Source organism: Pteronotus mesoamericanus, unplaced genomic scaffold, assembly GCF_021234165.1.
Source record: "Pteronotus mesoamericanus isolate MK-2021 breed Mesoamerican mustached bat unplaced genomic scaffold, CSHL_Meso_final scaffold_167, whole genome shotgun sequence".
Classification (NCBI taxonomy): Eukaryota; Metazoa; Chordata; class Mammalia; order Chiroptera; family Mormoopidae; genus Pteronotus; species Pteronotus mesoamericanus.
In genome coordinates, this window is record NW_026555308.1 from 3628578 (window position 1) to 3650859 (window position 22282).

Sequence of the window (22282 nt, forward strand, 5' to 3'; positions counted from 1 at the left end):
GGGAGGGTTGCTGGGCGGGGGAGGGGGAAGGGAGAGCGGTTGGCAGTACAGTAAAGTTAAGACTCTGCTGAAGGATTCCGAAGGCGGTGAAAGTCTCAGTGGTTGCGCCACAGCCCAAGGGGACGAACGAGACCGGTGGGACGCGCTGGAGACTCTTTATAGTCCTGTCAGGAGTCGGAGGCCTGAGGTGAGGGGCCTTGGGCCTGCCGCAGCTGCAGAGATAAATGTCGAGAATTAGACAGGATGTGGGAAAGCGGGGGCCAGGAGTGTGTGGGAGGACAGACGCTAGGTTTTTGCGGTTTCCGAACTTTAGCATTTAAAAACCTGACCAAGCAGGTCGTTGGCGTCTAGTTGTCATAACAACTGCCCGCCCCTGGGCGGGCTGGCAGGGGCGGGACTTTGGGCGGGGCTAACGGGCTGTAGCTGAGAAACAGAACTGGAGTTCAGAGTAGGGATTCGGGAGAGATTTGGACTGTCGGTTCGCTTAGCATTTGGTTTAACCCTTCTCCGCTGGATGAACCAAGCTCCTCAGCTTGGCGTTCAGGAGTGTACACGATCTGGTCCGTTTTCATGGCAAAGTCCAGCAACTGACACCTTCCTACCCCAAAAATGTTGGGCAGTTTTCACTGAGACACTGTACATGTTCTCCCGCAACGTGTAATGCCTTTCCCATTCCCTGGATTGATTTGTCCACCTAAAGAACTTACCAGAGTCTCTGGTAGCCCCCTTCACCTACGTGATTCTGTTGACCTCTGATCTGCTCTGCAGCCAGAGAACACCGCATGCTGTATCTACCACCTGCGTCCATACCCTGCAGTTGCCAGTTCTGAGGGCATCAAGTTCCTGTCCCCGCTCCTATAAGCATAGAAGCAAGAAGCCCCCACTCCCTCTCCTGCTGCTATACTGATGGGAGCCCTGAACCAGAGTGATAGCCAGCTAGGGCTGGAACAGTAGTGTTCTCTTCCCATTTAATAGGCACAGCTGCCTCTCAGGCTTCAAGGAATCTCCAGGCACTGGCTCTTAAGTACCATCGTCCCACATTCCTAAGGTCGCCTTGACTCTTAAGGGGCAGGACCTTTTCCTTTTAGACAGTGGGATACAAAAGGCAGGTGCCTAGGTATAAGGGGTTAATTTGAGTTGTGACTAAAAACAAAAACAAAAACAAAAAACCCTGGGGACTCCAAAATGTCTCTAGTCCAGCGATTTTCAGTCAGTGTGCCACAAGAATTTTTAAAACACACAATACCTGACTAGTCAGGGACACTGACCTCTTTTCCCTTAGACTGCCAAGTAAGAAAAAAATGACAACAGCCAACACAATAATAGCCATCCCTTGTGAATGAATAAAAATTACACCTATTTTTTGTCAGATCAGCAAAAAATACACTTTTTGGTGTGCTGCAGAGTTTTAGTAATTATATGTGCCATGAGATGAGAAAGGTTGAAAATTGCTGTTCTATTCGATTTTTGTTTATATATATATATTTATTGACTATGCTATTACAGTTGTCCCATTTTTTCTCTCCTTTATTCCCCTCTGCCCTGTACCGCCCCCTCCACCAGCATCCCCCCACCTTAGTTCATGTCCATGGGTTGTGCATATAAGTTCTTTGGTTTTTCCATTTCTTAAACTATTCTTAACTCTTATGCTTCTTATTCCCTGTACCTTCCCCCACTTCTCTCCCCTCCCCCTCCCCTCTGATTTCCATTTCTATGATTCTGTTCCTGTTCTACTTGTTTGCTTAATTTGTTTTTGTCTTTATTATTGTTTTTTTAGATTCAGTTCATAATTGTTTGTTGTCTTTTTACTGTTCATAGTTTTTGATCTTCTTTTTCTTAAATAAGTCCCTTTAACATTTCATATAATGAGAGCTTGATGATGATGAACTCCTCTAACTTGACCTTATCTGGGAAGCACTTTATCTGCCCTTCCTTTTTAAATGAGAGCTTTGCTGGATAGAGTAATCTTGGATGTAGGTACTTGCCTTTCATGACTTTGAATACTTCTTCCCCTTCTTGCCTGCAAGGTTGCTTTTGAGAAATCAGCTGATAGTCTTACAGGAACTCCTTTGTAGGTAACTGTCTCCTTTTCTCTTGCTGCTTTTAAGATTCTCTCCTTATCTCTAACTTGGGTAATATAATTACGATGTGCCTTGGTGTGTGCTTCCTTGGGTCCAACTTCTTTGGGACTCTCTGAGCTTCCTGGATCTCCTGGAAATCTATTTCCTTCACCGGATTGGGGAAGTTCTCCATTACTTTTTTCACATAAGTTTTCAATTTCTTGCTCTTTCTCTTCTCCTCTGGCACCCCTATGATTTGGATGTTGGAACATTTAAAGTTGTCCCAGAGGTTCCTAAGCCTCTCCTCATTTTTTTGAATTCTTGTTTCTTCATTCTGTTCTGGTTGAATGTTTATCTCTTCCTTCTGCTCCCAATGGTTGATTTGAGTCCTGGTTTCCTTCCCTTTACTGTTGGTTCCTTGTATATTTTTCTTAATTTCACTTTGCATAGCCTTCACTTTCTCCTCCATTTTGCAAGTATACTCAACCATTTTGTGAGTATGCTGATTACCAGCGTTTTGAACTGTGCATCTGATAGATTGGCTGTCTGTTCATCGCTTAGTTCTATTTTTGGAGCTTTGATCTGTTCTTTCATTTGGGCCATATTCCTTTGTCTGAGTGCTCCTGTTACATTGTAAGGGTCAGAGCCTTAGGTGTTCACCAAGGTGGGGCAACCCAGGTTGCTGTGCTGTGATGCTGTCTGTGGAGGAGGGGTCTGAGAGGGAACAATGCTGCTTGCTTGGCTCTCAGCCAGCTTTCAGTCACTTCCCCTGCTACCCACAAGCAGGTTGGGCCCTTCTAGTGCTGATTCCCAGGTAGGTGGGTTTGTGTATGTTCCAGGACCCTGTGGGTCTCTCCAATGAACTCTCCTGTGAGGCTGGGTGTTTCTCACCACTGCCCCAACCCCCACAGATTTTTACAGCCAGAGGTTTTGAGGCTTTCTTTTCCAGTGCTGGAATACTTGGTTGTGTGGTCTGTCTTGCTCCCTAGCTGTTCCTCCTGGTTTATCCGCACACGAATGTGGGACTGACCTATCCACTAGCCTCTGCCTCACCCACCTGGTCCTCCAGCTGCCACCTTGCCACACATCCTCCCCACCCCAGCTGCCTGTCTCCGTCCCTCCTACCAGTCTGGATGAGTGTTTCTTCTTTAACTCCTTGGTTGTCAGACTTCCACACAGTGTGATTTTTTTGGCAGTTCTGGTTATTTTTTGTTTTTAAATTTGTTGTTGTCCTTATTTTGGTTGTGCAAGGAGGCAAAGTGTATCTACCTATGCCTCCATCTTGGCCTGCTGCTCTATTCTTTTGTAAAGGAGCAGTAAAAGATAGTGGGGCTTATAATCCCCTCTAATTTTGATACAAATTCTCTCTGTGCCATTTACTAACAATATAATTTCTCTGAGCCTATAACATGTAGATAATAGTATCTGTGTTATATGAGATATATAGTTTACATATATCCATATAGCATATACATGTATCATTCTATATATCATATACCTATATCATATATCATTACATATCAATACATAGCTCTATATATTATTATATAATATCATTACATACATCATATACATATATCAGCAGGCTCCATACTGCACTGCACTGCACACGCGCACACACACATACACAGTGCAGGGCACAGTGCCTGGCACTCAATAATAGGAACCTGCGGAACCAGAAGGGGAATGGGATGGAAGGTCTGTGAGTTGATTTTCATCCCCAACGAAGTAGTAGGTGCTGTGAAAAGGCAGCCCCCATCTCCTCCAGCTCCTGACCCTTTGTCCCTGGATTCTTTTACCTCACTGCACATTCTCTGCAGGGTTCCTTGGATGATGGTGCACTGAGAAGCTTTCCCTGAGCCCAGGCCCTCATGACATCCCAAGACAAAGATGTGGGGCCCTCACTGCACTCTCCTTGGGCCTCCCAGATGGGACCCTGGGAGGCCATTCTTAAGGCTGCCAGGGAGCAGCTTCCGTCTCTGGACTCGGATTCCTCTTTGGTAAGCAAGCACCTTCTTCCCATGTCGTCGTAGGCTCTGACTGCTCTTCCTTTCCCATGGCAAATGTGATGCTGACTCCAGAACAGCTATGGAGATTATCATCTCTGCATTCATTGTCTCTGTTTTTGTTCTCTGAATACATTTATTGGTGCTCGGCATCCTCCCAGGCCATACCAGTGACCCCAAACCACAACTGGAGAGGGCTCCAAGGGTTTATCACAATGCACTGAAATGGTAGCCACTCTCAGTGGTGGTCCTAGCCAAGTCCTAGCCCAACAGAGAGTGGAGAACAGCACCTCAGCAGAGGAGGAAGAGCAGGGCTTCAGCATCAAGCAGACATTTATCTCCATCCCCACTCAGCTGCTAATTTACCATGTAACCTGTGGGCAGTTTCCACCCCTGGGTCAACCTCAGTTTCTTTGTTGCAAAATACAGATAGTTATCACTGCTACAAATTTGGGATTCTGTATATAAAGGGTCTGGCCCAGAGTGGGTGCTCAACAGAAATAACAAAATCATCCATGTCCTAGCATTTTTCTCATCTTGACAAACACCCCAGTTTGCTCTAAGAGTTAAGGACTGAGGCTCCACATTATAAATTGTTGCAAGGATTAAATAATCTACATTGAAGCACAGTGCTTGGCAAGTGGTGACTGTATAATACATAGTAATTTTCTTATTGATCACATGCAGTCCTGCAACAAACAATGGCACACTCAGCCTCTTCAAGGACCAGGAGCCCTTTGTAACAATACAGACTGTGGTGGGCCCTGTTTCACTGTGATGGTAATTGTATTTCTACATTAGTTTCTGCCTAGTAAGAGAATGTTGGGTAACAAAAGTAACTCTGAATTTAAGCATATGTAAACTATATCAACTTCTTCACATAGTGGAAATTAGGTGTGTGCACATATGTAAGACATAACAGTGACCCTATGAACAGAGCAAAGTGGGCAATACACCAAGTAGGAGCTCCTCAGCAGTGGGTGTCAAACACACAGGTTGGAGCTGGCCATTTAGAGAAAGGGCCAAGGTTTTAGAAGTAGCAAGTCAGGGTTCTACCTGTGGCATCTGAAAAAATGAATGTGACACAGATTGGACCTTGGGGCTAATAGGAAGTAGATAATGCAACCCCAGTGCCTTTTCATATCTTCAGTTTCATTTGCTCATCTTCACAATACCCCTGTGAGGTGGGCTGGTGACTGTAAGTGCCCCCACCCTGCATTAGAGGCAGCAAACCAAGGCTCAAGTCATGGAGGAGGGGGAAGGTTAGACTCTGCTCTTTCAGCTACCACTTCAGTGCCCAATTTATTCAGCACCAGGCATTGATTGAACACCCGCCGTATGCAAAGTCTTAAGGATGGCAGGTACATGCAAAATTGGGAGCCCTGTATCTCACCTCCACGAGGTGGTGCTGCTGAGCCCATTTCTAAATCAGCAGCAGGAGCCAGCACTAGTCAAAAACCTTTGGGAAAGAATCGGTCTCCCCTTTGTTCCCCAGCAGCGGGGTGGAGCAGGGTGGGGTGGGTCAAGGTCAGGTGGGGCTTGATGCCCTTCTGGCTCTGCCCACTACCCTGTAACAGAAAAGCTCTCTTGTCTTTCCACAGTCAGACTACGGAGAGGAGGAGCTGTTTATCTTCCAGCGAAATCAAGCACCCCTGATTCCAGACTTGTCAGAAGAGCTGGCTGAAGACGCTGATGGGCCCTGGGTGGCTCTGGCCGCCAGGTCTCCTCCTGAGGTTTGTGGGATGCAGGCTCCAGGGACCCAGTACGCTGGGACCCTACTGGCAATATGGGGTGTGGGAGCAGATGTCCATGGCTCTCACTGGACTTAATAGCAGTGTGGGTTTAAGAGGTTAAAACTCCCGGTCCAGCATCTCTGCACACTCAGGCCTCTCTCCAGGTACAACTTAAGAAACTGAGACACCAAACATCTACCCACCTTGTGCACAGTACTCTTCCAGAATCCCAGCACACTTAGGACCAGGGGTAGGGACTCATTTTCTGTCTCATTTTATCATAGCAAGAGGAATTTTGCTATTCCTCTTGACCCCCAGCTACACTCAGTTCTCAGTGTGAGCACTGATACCGGGTCATCTTACAGAGCCAGGGCATGTCCCTTCCCCATCACCATGATAGAAGTCATCCACTCACTCAGCAATGCCTAAAAGTATGTCTGAAAGGACCCCAAACAGGAGAAATTTCCAGAGCTGCCAAGACCCCTGGTTAGCTCAGGTGGAATGGTGTCCATGTGACTTTATTTTGTTTTCTTCATTTCTACAATTACCTCAGCAATTCTTCTGGAAGATATCTTTTCATTTTACTCTGAGATGGGAAAGTCTGTACCAACTCATGGGGGTGGAGCCATGGGCTTGCTCTGGAGGCAAAGGGCTTGTGTTTTATCTTGTCCATCCCTTAATATCTGTGTGGCCTATTTATGGCCAAAGGTGGAAGCAACCCACATGTCCATCAACAAACAAAATGTGGTGTAGTGATATAGTGGAATATTATTCAGTCCACAAGAAGGAATGAAGTGCTGATACATGCTACAATGTGATGAATCTTCCTCAGTGAGGAAACACTGAGCTAAGTAAAAGGGCACAAAAGGACAGATAGTGTATGTTCTACTTCTATGACATATGTATGTAGAATAGCAAGTTGTTAGAGACAGAAAATAGATTATAGTCTACCAGGGATTGGGTGAAGGGAGGCACAGAGTTTCTGTTTGGGGGATGAAAGAACTTAGGAAGTAAACAGTGGCGATGGTTGCACAGCATTATGAATGTACTTAATGCCACTGAACTATATATTTACAAATGCTAACATGACAAAATTTGTTATATACATATTTTGCCACAATTAAAAAAAACTTCCCTGAAGTATGTTTTTGAGGCTGCTAACTGAGGACACCCCTTTTCTCAATAGCCACCTGTGGTGCCTATGGATTTCTCACCGGAGCCCTGGGGTGAATGGAATGCAAGGACAATGGAAGGAGGGGCCCCTGGCCAGCCCTTGCAGAGCAGTGGTGACAGCAGCTCTGTTCTTAGGGTGCCAGAGGCGAACCCCACATGGCAGGAAGGCAACCCTGGGGGCATGTCCTTCAACAACAAAGGATCCCCACATCCTCCTGGGGGGTCACAGGGAGAAACCACCCTCTGTCTCCCAGAAGGAGGCATGAGGATGGACCCAAATGCTGCCTCCTGGGTTGGGGAGGGCTCAGACTCTGGAAACTTGAAAGCCCTCCGAAGGGAGAGAAGGAAGATGATCGAGAGAGACCTACTTCATAAAGTCACCTGGGGTGCCCGGGGCCCTGCCTGCAGTGACCGCAGTCAAGTGAAGGAGACTCCCTGTGAAGCTGCAGTGTCAGGTCCAAGACCAGGAACGCCAGCACAGGGGCCCCAGGAAGGCTTGCCAGTGCTCTCCCTCCAGGTAAGCAGCTTCCTTGCCCAGTGTGTCCACAGGGTATGCCCTGTAGTGGTCCCAGGATGTTCCTTCATAGGCCAACTCAAGGGCTGGCCCACTACACCTGTCTTAATCTATGGGTGTTGCTATAATAAAATCCCAAGATCAAGACACTGGCACATCCCATGTCTGGTGAGGAGCCTACCCTCTTCTCACTTTGTCCTCACTTCATAGGAGGGATTGGGGCCTCTGTGGGGGCCTACTTTATGAGAACACTAATTCCATTTATGAGGCTCTCCCCTCATGACCTAATCACCTCCCAAAGGCACTACTTCCAACCCCATCATATTGGGGGTTAGGATTCCAACATGTGAATTTGAGAGGGTCACCAACATTCATTCCACAAGAGTTACCTTAAGCCCATAGTCCCCTGTCCACAGGCAGGCAGGCTGTGATACCTGTCGTAGGGGTTGTGCAGTCCTGGCAGACAGACCATCCATCTTCAGGGGGAGTTAACAAGAACAAGGAAGAGTAAGGAGACTCCAGCCTTCTTTAAAAGAGAGAGAGAGAGAGAGAGAGAGAGTTAATCCCAAGCATGTTTATAAAGACACACAACTGCATATAAGATAAAGAACAAACTATGTCAAAGCAAAATTCTCAAAACGTTAAAGCTCCCATTCTCATACAAATCGTGAACACATGTTAATGATGGATTTCACTCACAAATGAGGGAACCAGCGGGATGACAAAACCGGTTCAAAGAGATCATGAGAAACTAGGATTTTGTAAAACAGGGGAAAAGAAGTGAATGCAGAGATAAAATAGCTACATTAAGTGCGAAATTGGTCAACATCCTATAGGGCAACAGAACTGATACCTATGGGGGTATCTTCTTTACTAGACAGAAAAGAAAACCATTGCAACTTCTCAGTTTTACAAAGTTGTAAAACAGGTGGGCCCTGATCAGTTGTGCAAACCAACCTCCCCCTAGAAAGGTGAGCTTAGAAAAGCTCCAACATGACATTGAAAGGTCATGCAATTCTCTTTTTTGCCTTATTAACTAATTTTGGATAATTCTCTTAACAATTTAGAGAAAACTGGCATCAATGTCTTCATTGGAGGTAATCTTCACCAGTTTCATTCTTATCAATTCCATTCTTTCTGTTCACTCCTAAACACCTCTGTATTCACTCACCTACAGGGCTGCAAGGACCTGAAAGGTCATATATAAGAAACATTAATTCCTGATTAATTTCCTTCTTCCAATCACATCCACTCTGCCCTCACAGCATTCTTTTTCAAGTCCTCCAATTTTCAGCACCTGTCTAGAACAACCTGTTAATAGAGTAAAACTTTTTACCCTCTCCGCTAAAACCCATATGAACCTATAAAGTTTTAAAAAGACACTGGATCTGGTTGGGTAGCCAGCTGATTGGAGCTACTCATACACCAAAAAGGTTGTGGGTTCGATCCCTGGTCAGGGCACATACCTATGTTTTGGGTTCAATCTCTGGCTGGGCTGCATGCAGGAAACAGCTGATCAATGTTTCTCACATCGATGTTTCTCTCTCTCCCTTCCTCTCTTTTTCTCTCTCTCTAAAATCAATAAACATATCCTCAATGAGGATTAAAAAAATAAAAATAAACAGACACTGGGTTTCCTCCAGGTCAAAATATTTCTTTGTGCCAGAAACAGAAGTATATATTGCCCAAAAAGCACAAGAAAGAGGTGCAGACCCCAGGTGGTTCATTCTGCAACCCAAACAGGGTGGCTGAGCAAGCCCCATCTGCAATGAGGAGCATGCCTCCAAACCCTGATTCCTACCCCTGGACATCCCATGACAGGCTCCGTTGCCTCCAGCACCCTGTGGCAGCCTCATAATCACCACTCTAATCATTTCAGCAACTTGAAGAGTGGGATTTGGATCACATCCTTCAGAGTCTGACTGGACGAGAAGACGACCACGGAGATCTCATGCCTGGAACTGTGTGGTGGGCAGCTGATCGCCTCCAGGGCCGAGGTCTGACCATAAACACCAGAGTCCAAGTGCAGCCCCAAAAGTAGCTCCTTCCAGGGCCTCTCAGTAAAATAGGTCCGCAGGCTACCACGTCCTCTCTGCTGCTCAGCCTTCACCATGTTTTATTTTTTAATTGAGAGAGAGAGAAACATCAATTTGATGTTCTACTTATTGACACATTCGTTGGTTGAGTCTTGTATGTGCCCTGACCGGGGATTGAACCCACAATCTTGGTGTTTCAGGATGATGCTCTAACCAACTGAGCCACCTGGCCAGGGCCTGAGGTGAGGTGAGGGTGGGAGCTGTAATTTGTAACCCTTTTTGGAAGGCAACATGGCAGAGTCTGTTTTCTATTTTAAAGGCATATAGGCCTTTGATCATCAAGCTATTCCACTTCTAAAGTCTATCCTAACATATACTCATCCAGGCAGGTAAAGATGTGTATTCAAGGATGTTCATTTCTGCTGCAGCTTTTACAATTCTGAAAAATTGAAAGTATCATATTTAGTATCAGTATATATTTAGACCCATACTTAGTATCAGTATTCAATGGGAATCTAGCTAAATCAGTTAAATCACAGTACACTCTGCGAGTTCACGGGGAAATCTGTATATTCTATGCAGAACGATGTAATAGAAACAGTGAAAAAAATCTATAGAAGATAACCCCATTGCTGTTTTTTAAAAAGTGAACACAAAGAAGTGTTAATTATGGTTTCCCTCTGACAAGGGGGACTAGGGAATGAGGAAGTGGGGTAAGTGTTAATAGGAAGTCACCCCTGCCCTGGCTGGGTTACTCAGTTGGTTGGAGCATGGTCCAGATACACCAAGGTTGCAGGTTCGATCCCAGGTCAGGGAAAATACAGGAATCAACCAAGAATGCATAAATAAGTGGAAGAACAAATCCAAATTTCTCTCCCTTCCTCTTTCTCTCAAATCATAACAAAAAAAAAAAAAAAAGAAGAAGAAGAAACCACCCCTATGAGGGGCTCAAATACACTTCCTGTTCCTAAGGATACTGCTCCCTTAGCTCTGGTGAGCAGAGGCTGGGGAGCAAAGGAGTAGAGCAGGGCCTCCTGGCTCCTCACTTATACATGTACAAGCTGGAGGATCATTCACATGAGGGGACAAACCACTGTAAGTCAGTGACCAAGTCCCCACGAGGCAGCCTCCCTTGCTTCCCTTCAGATCATGCTGAGCCCAGTGCCCAGGACAGGCTCATGGAACAGCTCACACTCCTATGTGCCACGAAGTCTGGAGTCTGGAAAGTGCCTGCTGACGTGCCCCAAGATACTGAGCAGCTGGAGGCCACAAGCAGGTGGGACTTCTTCCCAGCCATGACCCTGTTCTCTCTAGAACTGGCTTCTGGCCTTGCAGCCTATCAAGTGTGGGTGGAGCACTTGATATATATTTCTCATTTTATCTCAAGAATCTGATCAGGTAGGTACTACTATTATTTCCATCTAATAGTTGGGAAAACTGAGTCTCAGAGAGGTGGCTTACCCAGGCCATATGTGGCAGAGCTGGGACTCAAGCCCCAAAACACCTGCTCTTTCCCCCACCCCATGGGAACCTTCTCTTCACCATCCCAGGGCATAGGACCCTGGTCTTCTGGCCACTGTTGATTGGATCAGCCCTGGGCATCTGACCCAAAGCAGGGCAATTGGAGCCTTTCTCTGGGAATTGTGGGAGGGTAGAGAAAGGCCATCTGTGATGAGAAACACTGAAGCTAGAGGGGGCCGTAGGGGAGTGGAGCAGAGGTGGGGACAGGGCCCAGCTATAATCCCTTCCCACCCTTTTGCTGTTCCACTTCTTTTAGGAATCTGAGAGCCAGTGATTCCCTTTTTTTGAGTTAGTTGGAGTGGCTTCTGTCCCTGGCAACCCAAAATGTCCAACAGAAATGTCTAGACCTGCATTGTTCATTCACAGCCACTGGCCACATGTAGTTATTGAACGCTTAAAATATGGCCATTGCAACTGAACTGAATTTTTCATTTCATTGTATTAATTTTAGTTATCCTAAATTGTGGCAAGTGGCTACCGTGATGGAAAGTGCAGATAGAGAACATTTTAACCATCATGGAAAGTTCAGTTGGATGGCACTGGCCTAAATCTTAAGGGTTCTGAAGAGTAAAAGAGCAAATTCATCAATAGGCCCACCTCAGTGCCCCACACACAATGGGTGCTCAGTCAGAAGCAGCCGAGAGCCCGGCACAGGTCACGTGTAATCACTGAGAAGGGACTCAGCCAGCACTCCTGCTTTTCTCATCTCAGATGTGCTTTGACCGAGCTGGGCTTGCAGGCGAAGCTGAGTCAGCATCGGCTGAGAAACCCAGCAGAGCCTCCTACCGTCTTCATTGACCTGAGGCCCACCAAGCCATCAGACCAGGGGTCACTGGAAAGGTACAGGGGGAGATGATGGCCCTGCAGCAAACCCACTGCTTTGCATGTGGCACATTGGCCTAAAGAGGAACAGGAACTTCGGCAGGTGGGAAGACTTGGGCATGGGCAAGTCTTGGGAACACTGCTCAGTTGAGAAGTGCTCTTAGCCAGGATCCAACCCTGGCCAACAGTCCCACTTGGTCCTGTCAGCAGGCTCTCCCAGTAGAGGGGGAGGAAGCAGAGGCAGAGGGCAATCTTTCTCAGGTAGAGGTCTAAGCAAACAGTCTTTGTCAGGTACATTGCCCTGGAGTGCTTCCCTCCACCTACTGGCAGGAAGCACAGCAGCCCTTTGGTTTGGACTGGTTGGGGTTTGGCTGGCCTGACCACCCTGCTACCTTGGGTCACCAGGAAGCCTGGGCATTCCAAGTCCCTGGTGGTAGACCAGCTTGGCTGTGGTGGACTGGGGCATGTCCAGTGAACCTTCGTTTCCTCTGCCCCAGCTCCAGCTCCAGCTCCAGCTCCTCTGACAGCGAGGAGGCAGGGGAACAGGAGACAGCTGCTCGGAGAGAACAGCAGGGCCCAGAAGGGCTACGGTAACTACCATAGACTCCTGCTGCCTGGGGCTGCTCCATCTGCTCTCTGCACAAGCCCTTGGTCTGGCACATTTAACATTTGTGCTTTCAGCTCTACGTGTTGTACCCAAAGAGCCAGCACACGAGGGTGGGGGGTCGGTCTTAGAGGTGGGAAGGGCCCCCCTGGGGCCCAGCATTGTCTCAACCTGCTTGCTGCTGTCCCTGGACATCACCAAGGACACCTCAGTCTACTTTTGAGAAGGGATTAGTACATTTTCTTTCTGAAAAATACCTCCCCAGATTGATTTTGCTCCCAACTGGTGATGGCAACGGAAGTGAAGAGGAAGTGTAGTAGGGATAGAGTAAAGTAATGGTTGTTGGCCAGAAATGAAAGGCTTGGGTGAATCAAGATGTGAAATGTCAAATTCAGAGAAGGCTCAAGTCTCCTTTGTGGGGAGGCCACACTGTGGTCACGGGTGAGTTACAATCATATGCGGTGGCAGTGTCCATCATTTTTGGAATTGAAAAGCTTGCAGATCCTACCTTTTAATAATGTCAGAGTCTAATGCAACTTTTCCCCTACTGTGGTCCATGATCAGGCGTTATAGGAAAAAAGAGGGAAGAAAAATTTGGGTTGAGAAAGGTCACACAGGTTTTATCCCAAAAATGGTTTAACATGTTTATATGCATTGTGACTCAGCAAGGGTGGGAGCCTGCGATTGTTATTTATGTACATCTCAAGGACTGGGAAAAAAATGCTTCTGGAAGCACTCTGGCTTGTGTGTCTGTCCTGTTTCAGTGGCAAAGCAATGGGAGCTTTGGCCTCCACTTGGTATTGACTGAGGTTGCTTCTCTTGTGTTACAGGGACTGTACCGGGAAAAGTCAGCTTCTCCAGCAACTCAGGGCTTTTCGGAAAGGCATGGCTCAGCCCCAGTTGCCTGCCAGCAAGGGTCCTAAAAGCCAGAAGGCTCGGGCCCTTGAAGATACAGCTGGATCCAGGACTGGGAAGAAGCAAGACATAACACTTTGAGCTGAGAGGCAGAGTGCCCTGGCCAGACTCTCAGGAGGAAGTCCCGGGGCCTTGGGGAACCCTCTTGGGCCAGGGACAGCCAGAGAGGTCCTGGTGTTTCCTGTTTCCTCTGGGCCAACTGTAAATGCCTCTGGGACTAGATCTTAGGAGATTAGCAAAATGGTTTGACTCTGTCAACATGCCCAGGCCCGATGGTCCCTTTGCCCTCCCGTTTCCATTAACAGGTGCTTTTGTATCTGTCATCTAGCCCTCAGTTAAAATTTGGTCAGAATATTTTCATGCATTTAGAGCAAAAAGATGCCAGCACAAAATTGTACTCAATGGCAACTCAAGTGACCCCAATCCTCTAGAAGGGCCTGGAAGGAAAGCCCATGAAGACAATGTTTTTGTTCTATCATGGAATTGCAAGCCTATTAATCTTTGTCCATTTTTTGCATTTTGCCTTTTAATGTGCACCTGTTATTTCCATCATACAAGGTCTTTTTAAAAACTATATAATTTAAGTAAAACATACTTAGAGAATTTCAAGGTGGAAAGGTCTTGAAAGATAATTTAGCCTGATTTTCTGGGTCCCTGAATACTATTTTGTGTACTTAAATTAACACATTATATATACACCAAATGAACTTTTGATTGAAATTTGATACCTGTTTTTTCTTTATCCAAGCCACAAAGGCACATAGATGTTCTAAGTGCCTTTGTGGAGTTGGCGGAGTTGATCTTAGAGGAGAGAGAACACTGAAGATTCTAACACCTGAACTGTCCGTTTCACAAGGTTATCTTTCTGAACAGCCAGCAAGAGCTAGGGGCCCACAGGAGGCACTCCGATCTCTCTCACCCTGTTACTTTACAAGCATTATCTTCAACCCCCACCCCTCATTTTCATGATCCTTTCATAACTATTGTTTTCAGCCCTGCTGCCCAACAGCTGATATGTGGCACCTTTGTTTCCTCCTCAGCTTGTTTCCAAGATTCTGCTTCTCATTCTCAGCCTCACTCTGCCCTGCCTGCCCCACAGGAAGAGCAGAAAAATCATCTGGGGTTTTCCTATGCTGTAGACTCAGGCAGGGTCCTTGGCGTTTGGGTTCCAGCATTCAGCTGGGGTCATTGTTGGCTGCCATCTGCTGAGGAGGGGCCAAGGGTTTCTTCCAATTCAGTTTTGCACCAGGCAAGACAGGCCCTGCTCAGCCTCAGCCAGCTACAGGCGGTCAAGATCAAAACCAGACTCTACTTGATCTGGCCATGGGGATCCCACCACCAGCCCCCCACTCACAACAATGAAGGGCATTTTCATTAGAAACCAGATGCAAGAGTGGCTTCACCAAGGCCGTAGGAGGCCCAGGGGAGGCCTTCCTGCAGAGAACATCCCCAGGCCCTGCCCCATGTGTGGAGTGCCCTCCCCCTCAGTTCTGGGGCACGTGCAGGGAAGACGGCAGCCTGAATGTCGCACTCCTCCACCTGTTCTGCCAGCCTCGCTGTCAAGAGCAAAGGCCATTTTTTCCCCTTTTAATGTCAGTAAAATCACTTATGATGTTTCACAGTGATAGAAAATAAACTGTTCCAGTTTGACTTTGAATTACTCTCTGTCAAAGCAAACTGGGAGGATGAGGCAGTGGGAGTTCACGTCTGGGTTGAAAGCCTGTTCCACTACCTGGAAGAGGTGCTGAAAGTTCTCGAGGGCTTATTTTCCCCATCTATATAAGGGATTTCATGAAAAGTCCTAAGTCATAGTACTGTGTGAGATAATATCACGTAATAGGCGCTTCACGGGCCCAGCTGGCAGACCAGGAAGAGGACAGCCATGTGCAGCACCACTCTGGACCCGAAAGAAGTGAGCCAAGGGCTCTCAGCTGCGTGGGGGAGGTGGGTGGTCAGCAACACTGAACAGCCGGATCTGGCTGGGTACTACACGTCCCATGAGAGCTCTGGAAGCTGGCCTAGAAGGTAGAAGCCATTTTTAAACCAGGTGGCCCCATTCTCCAGAGAACACACAGGACAGAGCACACAGGGCTGGCATCATTTATTAAGGGAGAAGAGCAAGTCACGTAACCTGGAACCTGTGTTGCATAGAAAGGTGAAAATGTATATAGCAATTGAGTGACAAAACAGAATAGAGCATAAAGAACTGGCATGAAGACCAGTCACCTAGCAATAAGGAACCACACTTATGGATGGAATGTTCCAGAACCTAGTGGTTTCAGCAGCTGCCCCATGACTCCAGAGATGAATAAGCTGAACAAGGACTTAACACCTCTTCCCCCAGCCACTCAGGAGACCACGGATATAAACAAATAGGAAAGGCACATGTGCCTCAGGAAGACTTAAGTGGGGCAATCAAGGCCGGCCTGTGACCCGGAAGATGGCCACTCGGGGCCAGAACAGAGCCAGCTCTGGATCCTTACCCTGGGAGGGTAGCAAGGCCAGTCAAATCCCCAGGGTTCCTCATAGGTGGGGGAGATGGAATCTCGGGAAGGAGTCCTACACCAGGCATCCATCCTACAAAACTGCGGATCTTCAAAGGCAATTCCCAACTCACCCCATACACTTGCTGACACCACCGGCATGAGGAAAAGCCCCCATCACCTGCATTTTTTAAGTGTGGCAAGGCTGGAGGGGAAGGATCGGGCATGTGATGCTGCAAGCAACTGCAGCCATTGAGGCTTCCGCTGCAGTAGTTAGAGCGTCCCCCAAATTCTAGTTCAACCAGAACCTCAAAATGTGACCTTAGTTGGAAATAGGGTCATTGTAGATGTTATTAGTGAAGATGAGGTCACTGGAAAGGGGGCCTAAATGCAATGCTATTTACTTGATGTCATTAATGACTGTAAGTGAAGATCACCCCCATTCCTCCTGGAACAAGTATATGGCCATGTCCTCCAAGGTCATCAGCACCCTCAAGGACACAGCCCACACAGTCCCATGCCAGTGCTCCTTCATGCCGGGCCAGCCTGCTGGACTGACCTGTTCCTTCCACTCACGTCGTAGCAGTGGGTCCTTCTCACCTCCCACCACTTTTTCCCTCTCCACACTTTCCCTCCCCACATGCTGTGTCATACACCTCTCCTCCTCCCAAGCTTGGCTCAGAGACATAGCAGGATCCTGCTCTTCAGGACTCTGTCACCACCATGCTCCGTCCTTTTGCTGCAGGGCTGTACACAGTGTGGACAGATTTGCTGTGTGGAGCAGCTGGATCTACTGCCTGCTCAGCCATCGCGACCCACGCTTCTCAGAGACATGGACTAGCATGCTCTCCCCCAGCTCAAGCCAGCCCTGGGACCCAAATGGGGTGACTTGAGAACTTCAGGATAGCTCTAAGTTAGTGGTCCCCATATCTAGCACCAGACTGACCTGGGGAGCATGGTTAAAACCCACACAAAAGTAGACGTGCTCTTCCTCGAGGGAGCATGAGCACCTTTTCCCTTCCCCTTCTCCACCCAAGGCTGGTTGCCTCTGCCTCTCTCTCTCCTAAGCTCCAAGTGCTCTTCAATTACCTTTGTAACTTTCTAAATAAACTTTCTCTTATAATTTGAAAAAAACAAAAAAACCCAAGCAAAAGTAAATAACTTACTTTTTTTAAAGTAAAAGTAAAAAGTAATTAAATAAAACCCAAGCTTACAATGTCCAGGGGAGACAAATCCAGAGACAGAGAGAGGATTGGTGGCAGCTGGGGGAGCAGAAATGGGAAGCTAGTGGGTGTGGGGTATTTTGGGGAGGTGATGAAAATGTTCTCAAACTGATTTTGGTGATGATCGCACAACTCTGTATAAACGCTGTACACTTTAAATGAGTGAATTGTATTTAATATGAACTGTATTTCAATAAAGCTGTTATTTAAATAAACAAGGAAAAAAAGATTATTCCAGGGCAGAGCTGGAGGAGAAATCTGTATTTTTACCTAGAATCCCAAGTGATTCTAACACCCAGCTGGGTTTGAGCAATTGCCCAAGCTCACCGTTGGACCCCAGACTCCTCCAGGACATGCCTAACACTCACGAGACTTCTCAGGAGGCAAATGTCACTCCAGGGAAAAGCGCCTCTGAAACCCACTAAACTGGCCATGGGAGAGAAGTGTCCCCGCAGGGATGCTGTAGACCAGGAATGCCTGCTCACCTGGGACCAGGAAGGACATGGCAGATGGTGTCATCTCTTGGTGCTGGGAGGCCACTGGGCCTGGAGGAAGAGCAGAGTCACCAGTGGAGCCCACAGAACCCACCTTTGGGCACAGCCAATGAAGGCAAGGACAGGTCCAGCAGCTCCCCACCTACGCTCAGCTTTCCACCGGGAGCCGCACACACGCAGCCCTCAACCTCCTGTGATACTGCTTTCCCTTTGCCTCCCACCTGCAGGGGTGCTTTTCTTGAGGGGTGGCTCCTCATCCCTCTTTGGCCAGAGCTCAGGGCTTCTTTTTGTTCTGTGGCTCAGCCGGGCAGGGTGATGCTGGGTGGAGTGCTCAGCCCCTTCCTCCAGGGACTACTCCTTAGGCTGGGTCTTGGCCTGGCATTTCAAAGACTGGTCCCTGTCTGGTGGGGCGCTGCGTTGTCAGAGAGTACCTCCAGGCCCTGCACAGAGGGAAAGCTGCCAACCAGCTCCCAGGTCAGGGGAAGACCCACAGAGTCCCCAGCCCCTCTTGTTGGGAACCCCTGGGCACCCTCACCATGAAGGTGGCATTGTTATTGCACCCTTGACCCTCCACGTGCCACACACAGCCCTACCTCCAGCCAACACCCAGGAAGAAGGAAAGTGAGCTGGGAAGAGGTCAGGCTCCCAGCCTGGACAAAGGGAGGCCTGGTATGCTCCTGAGTGAGACTCCCCGTGGTGACTGCATCAGCGTCGCTGTCACACTTACCCTGTTTCCTGGTTCTCCCAACCAGCCTTGGGCCAGAAGGGCCCTAAATCCAATCTCATTTTGGAAGTTGGCAATACTGCATTTGCTACGTTATTTGAAATCATCTACAGGTGCTCTGGGATAATCTTATTCCTAATTCCAGAGAAAGGGAATTGGATGAACTTGAGTCACAGTTTACTGAGCCCTGCAACAGTACTTGGGACGAGACATTCCCCAGAGGACTGCTACACAGCAGGGGAACAGTCTCAGGCTCCCTTCCGTCCAATGTTCCACATCTCTGACAGGAGAAAGTCCCAGGGATTCCAGGGTACACAGTGACAGAGGGAAGCCATGCAGGAATCCCCAAAACCAGGCTGGAGAGACTGGGGGGCGGGGTGGGTTCCTGAGTTTTAGTCACCATGACAGCAGGATTTGCTTACTGCCAACTCACACGCTGGTCAAGTTTTACAGGGATGTGTCTGTCCTGATAGATGCAAGGGAACAGTAGGAGGCGGGAAATGGCACTGCCACAGGAAGAAAGGTAACCTGCCGGCCTCTGCCAAGTACCTAATCTGGGCATAGCACTAAGAGAAGACTTAAAACAGGTGAAATCACTTTTTTTTTTTTCATCTCAAGTTTAGTGACTAAAAGCAGGAGAAATTTCTAAAAGGCTTCCCACTTCCCAAATCTGGTTAGGAGGTGGCGTGTGCTCTAGTGTTACACGGTCTACAGAACTTTCCACAATGACGGAAGTGTCCTATAGCCACACTGTCCAGCATTGTAGTCACTAGCCACATGTGACGATGGAGCTCTTGAAATGTAGCTGGTGTGACTTAGGAATTACACTTTTTTTAAAAGCTTCACTCAAGGAAATATATCCATTGACTCCTGAGACAGAGAAACATCGATAGGTTGCCTTCTGCACGTGCCCCAACCAGGGATTGAACCTGCAGCCCAAGTATGTGCCCTGAGCAGGGATCAAACCTGCAAACTTTTGGTGCATGGAATGATGCTCCAACCAACTAAGCCACCCAGCCAGGGCAGGAATTACATTTTTAATTTTATTTAATTTAAAAAGTCGCATGTGGCTGGTAGCAACTGTATTGGACAACGTAGCTCTAGAGGGACTGGGGAACATCTGGGGGTGCTCACCAGGGCACCTACCAGCCTCTGGTCTTTCTTTCCAGTGCTCCTCCCTCTCTTGAGATCTCTTCAATTCTCAAGACCATGCCTTGGAAGGTCTCCAACCTCCCTCCTATCAGTGCCTGTGTCTGGCCTACGCTGGAATAATATTAACAAACCAATCCAAACTAGCTTAGAAAGGGCTAGTGGTGCTACATGTGGTTAATCAACAGGTGGATACCCTTTGGCCAAGGCTGAGAAACTTTGCAGTTGCCTTCTTCCATTCAAAATGTCTAGTTCTCCTAATGACCACAGCTGGCCACAGCTCCAGAGCCCACAGAATCTCTAAATGCAGACCTCAGCAGCAGGGCCCTGAGGATGCAGAGCCTGTTTCCTCACCTCAGAGTGAGAATGCTTCCCACCCCACCCTCTATTTTCTGGGCTCCCACTGAAGCCCTTCTATGAGGACCATGGCCTCCTCACTGCTCTCCAGCTGCTGCTCTCGCACTCAGGCCTGGATCTCCCCAGCACCACCATCAGCTGCAGGATCTGCTCCTTGGTGCCCAACTCCAGTTGTAGCCAGCAGCAGCAGAGCTCCCAGCAGAGCTCCCAGCGGTGTCTCGGGGTCTCCCAGGAACCGGTCACATCCTGGTAGCAAAAGAGCAGGAACAGTTGGCAGAAGGTCTCATGGCTGGGTTCTTCCATAAGTGCTCCTCTTCCCAGTGGAAGTTCTCCCTCCTCCACCTTCACAGTCAGGATCTCATCCTGCCCCGAGGGGGGTGAGGGCTGGAGGCCCTGGGCAGTAGCCATGTTCCCAGTGGGCCTTGCACCCTCTCTGGTCCCCTGGGTCAAATCTCTCTCTCTCTCTCTCTCTCTCTCTCTCTCTCTCTCTCTCAATAACCCTGGCGAGACACTGGGTAGATGTTTTTTTCAGGGCTCTGTGGACAAACAGTAACATCATTTGGGGTATAGCACTGGGGCTGGATAAATGTCTGCATTCATAAATTCCTGCCTAGGACCAAGGGTTAACTCACCCTCATTGGCAAAAAGAAAAGGTTGAAATAGATCAACCTGTCTCTGCTACTAACACCCTGATCGTTCTGGGGCAAACTACTTAAGCTCTCTGGGCCTGTTTCTTTCTTTCTTTTATTTTTTTTTTAAGATTTTATTTATTTTCCTCTAGAGAGAGGGGAGGGGAGAGAAACATTAATGTGAGAAACATCAATTGGTTGCCTCTGGCACACCCCCAGCTGGGGACCTGGCCTGCAACCCAGGCATGTGCCCTGAATGGGAGTTGAACAGGTGATATTTCCTCATTTGAAAAGAAAAGATGGTGGGCCCTGGCCGGGTATCTCTGGTGGTTACGGTATGGCGCTGATAAGCCAAGGTTGTGGGTTCCATCCCTAGTCAGGGCACATACAAGAAATGAACCAATGAATGCATAAAAAATTGGAACAACAAATATCTGTTTATCTTCCTTCCTCTCTCTATTAAAAAAATCAATAAATAGAAATTCATTAAAAAAAAAAGAAGAGATGGTGATTATCATCCACAGACAGGTTGCTGAGAGAACTAAACGAGGCGTTGGCAAGTTTTGCGCAGTACCTGGAATCGGTCAGAAACGCTAAGTTTTCATTACAGTTGACCCCTTTTTGAATGGGGTCCCTTTGCAAATACGGTGAGAACCAAAGCCCCCTCTGCCCAAGAGGACGCAATTCTGTCTCAACCTGAATCCCGATTTTCAGGCTCGGTGAGCAAGCCCCTCTATTGGCTCTGCCGGGTACTCCTGAGTGGACAGTCACCACTGTGGTCCTTCCAGCTCCAGGGTCCTGGAAAGGTTGGGACTCTCCAGCGGACTGCTCAGGTCTCGGAAAGTCAGCGGTGGCCGAGGCTGGAACACCGATCAGGGCTTTGGAGCGGGTCGCAGGATGGCAATTAGAGCCGGTACCTTGCGCCCTTGCACTCACATGCTGTGCACCCTGGAAGGCTCGAGGCGCGCTTGGGGCGGGGGACCGGGGTGCCCGGACAGGAGCTGAACCGCTGGTGCTGGGGGATCGACGGCCTAGCTGGCCTGGGACGCCGGTCGGGAGATAGGGGACCCCAACCACGGAACGCAAGCCCGGAACAAATAAGCGCAGGCCGCTGACGGAGTGAGCAGTCGGGCTTGGGAACGAGGCGGTGTGGGCGGGCCCACGGGAAGCATTGGATGGGGCGTAACGTAGTCCTCGCACCATTGGGCAAGTCGGTTGCCAAGATCGGCCATAAATCTGACTAGGGGCGTCTTTGGGAGGTGCTGTGGGTAAAGTAGTCCTCACACCATTTGTTGAGAGACTGTCACGTGGGTAAGACGCCAGGTAGGCTGGTCCGCGCGATGCGTTTTGGATAATGTAGTCCTGGCACCCCTGGATGAACTGCTGAATGTGGGAACGAGGTCGCGTAGGTGGGTCCGCGGGGAGCATTGTGGGTAACTAGTCCTTTCCCCAAACCCCCCCGCCCCGCCCCCACGGGCTCTCACCGCCCCCGCACCTTCAGTGAGCATGTGTACCCGCTAGGAGACCGTCCCAGCCTTCCTACACTTTCCTGTTTCAAAATCCCTCCTGGTTAGCTATGAGGCCCTTCTATCTTATCTCCTCCTCAAAGCTGAAAGTACAGAAGTTAGCAAGTCTATGCAGCAACCACATCCTGGCTTATTTAGTCCTGATATTCTTCTGTCTAGGCAGTTTTCAGTGATTGCAACCAACAGAGGTTTAAAGGGCAAATTTATACTTTGCCCAGAATTTCTGTCTTCTCTTTCAGTCCATAACAAATATAAACTAGGATGAATTTGGTTCTCCCTAGGCGTACACCGAAATCAGTGTCTCAAATCCTGG

The 22282-nt window shown here is 48.3% G+C and overlaps 1 protein-coding gene across 1 annotated transcript; it reads left to right on the forward strand.

Annotated features, from left to right (window-relative positions):
* The first annotated feature begins 77 nt into the window (after nt 1–77).
* DNAAF8 (dynein axonemal assembly factor 8) lies at nt 78–13525 on the forward strand. Its single transcript, XM_054589222.1, has 9 exons — nt 78–187; nt 3881–4060; nt 5668–5799; nt 6986–7489; nt 9366–9483; nt 10669–10798; nt 11755–11883; nt 12369–12455; nt 13300–13525. The coding sequence occupies exons 2-9, from the start codon at nt 3932–3934 to the stop codon at nt 13463–13465; spliced, it is 1395 nt and encodes a 464-aa protein (XP_054445197.1). The 5' UTR covers nt 78–187; nt 3881–3931; the 3' UTR covers nt 13466–13525.
* Nucleotides 13526–22282: the final 8757 nt, after the last annotated feature.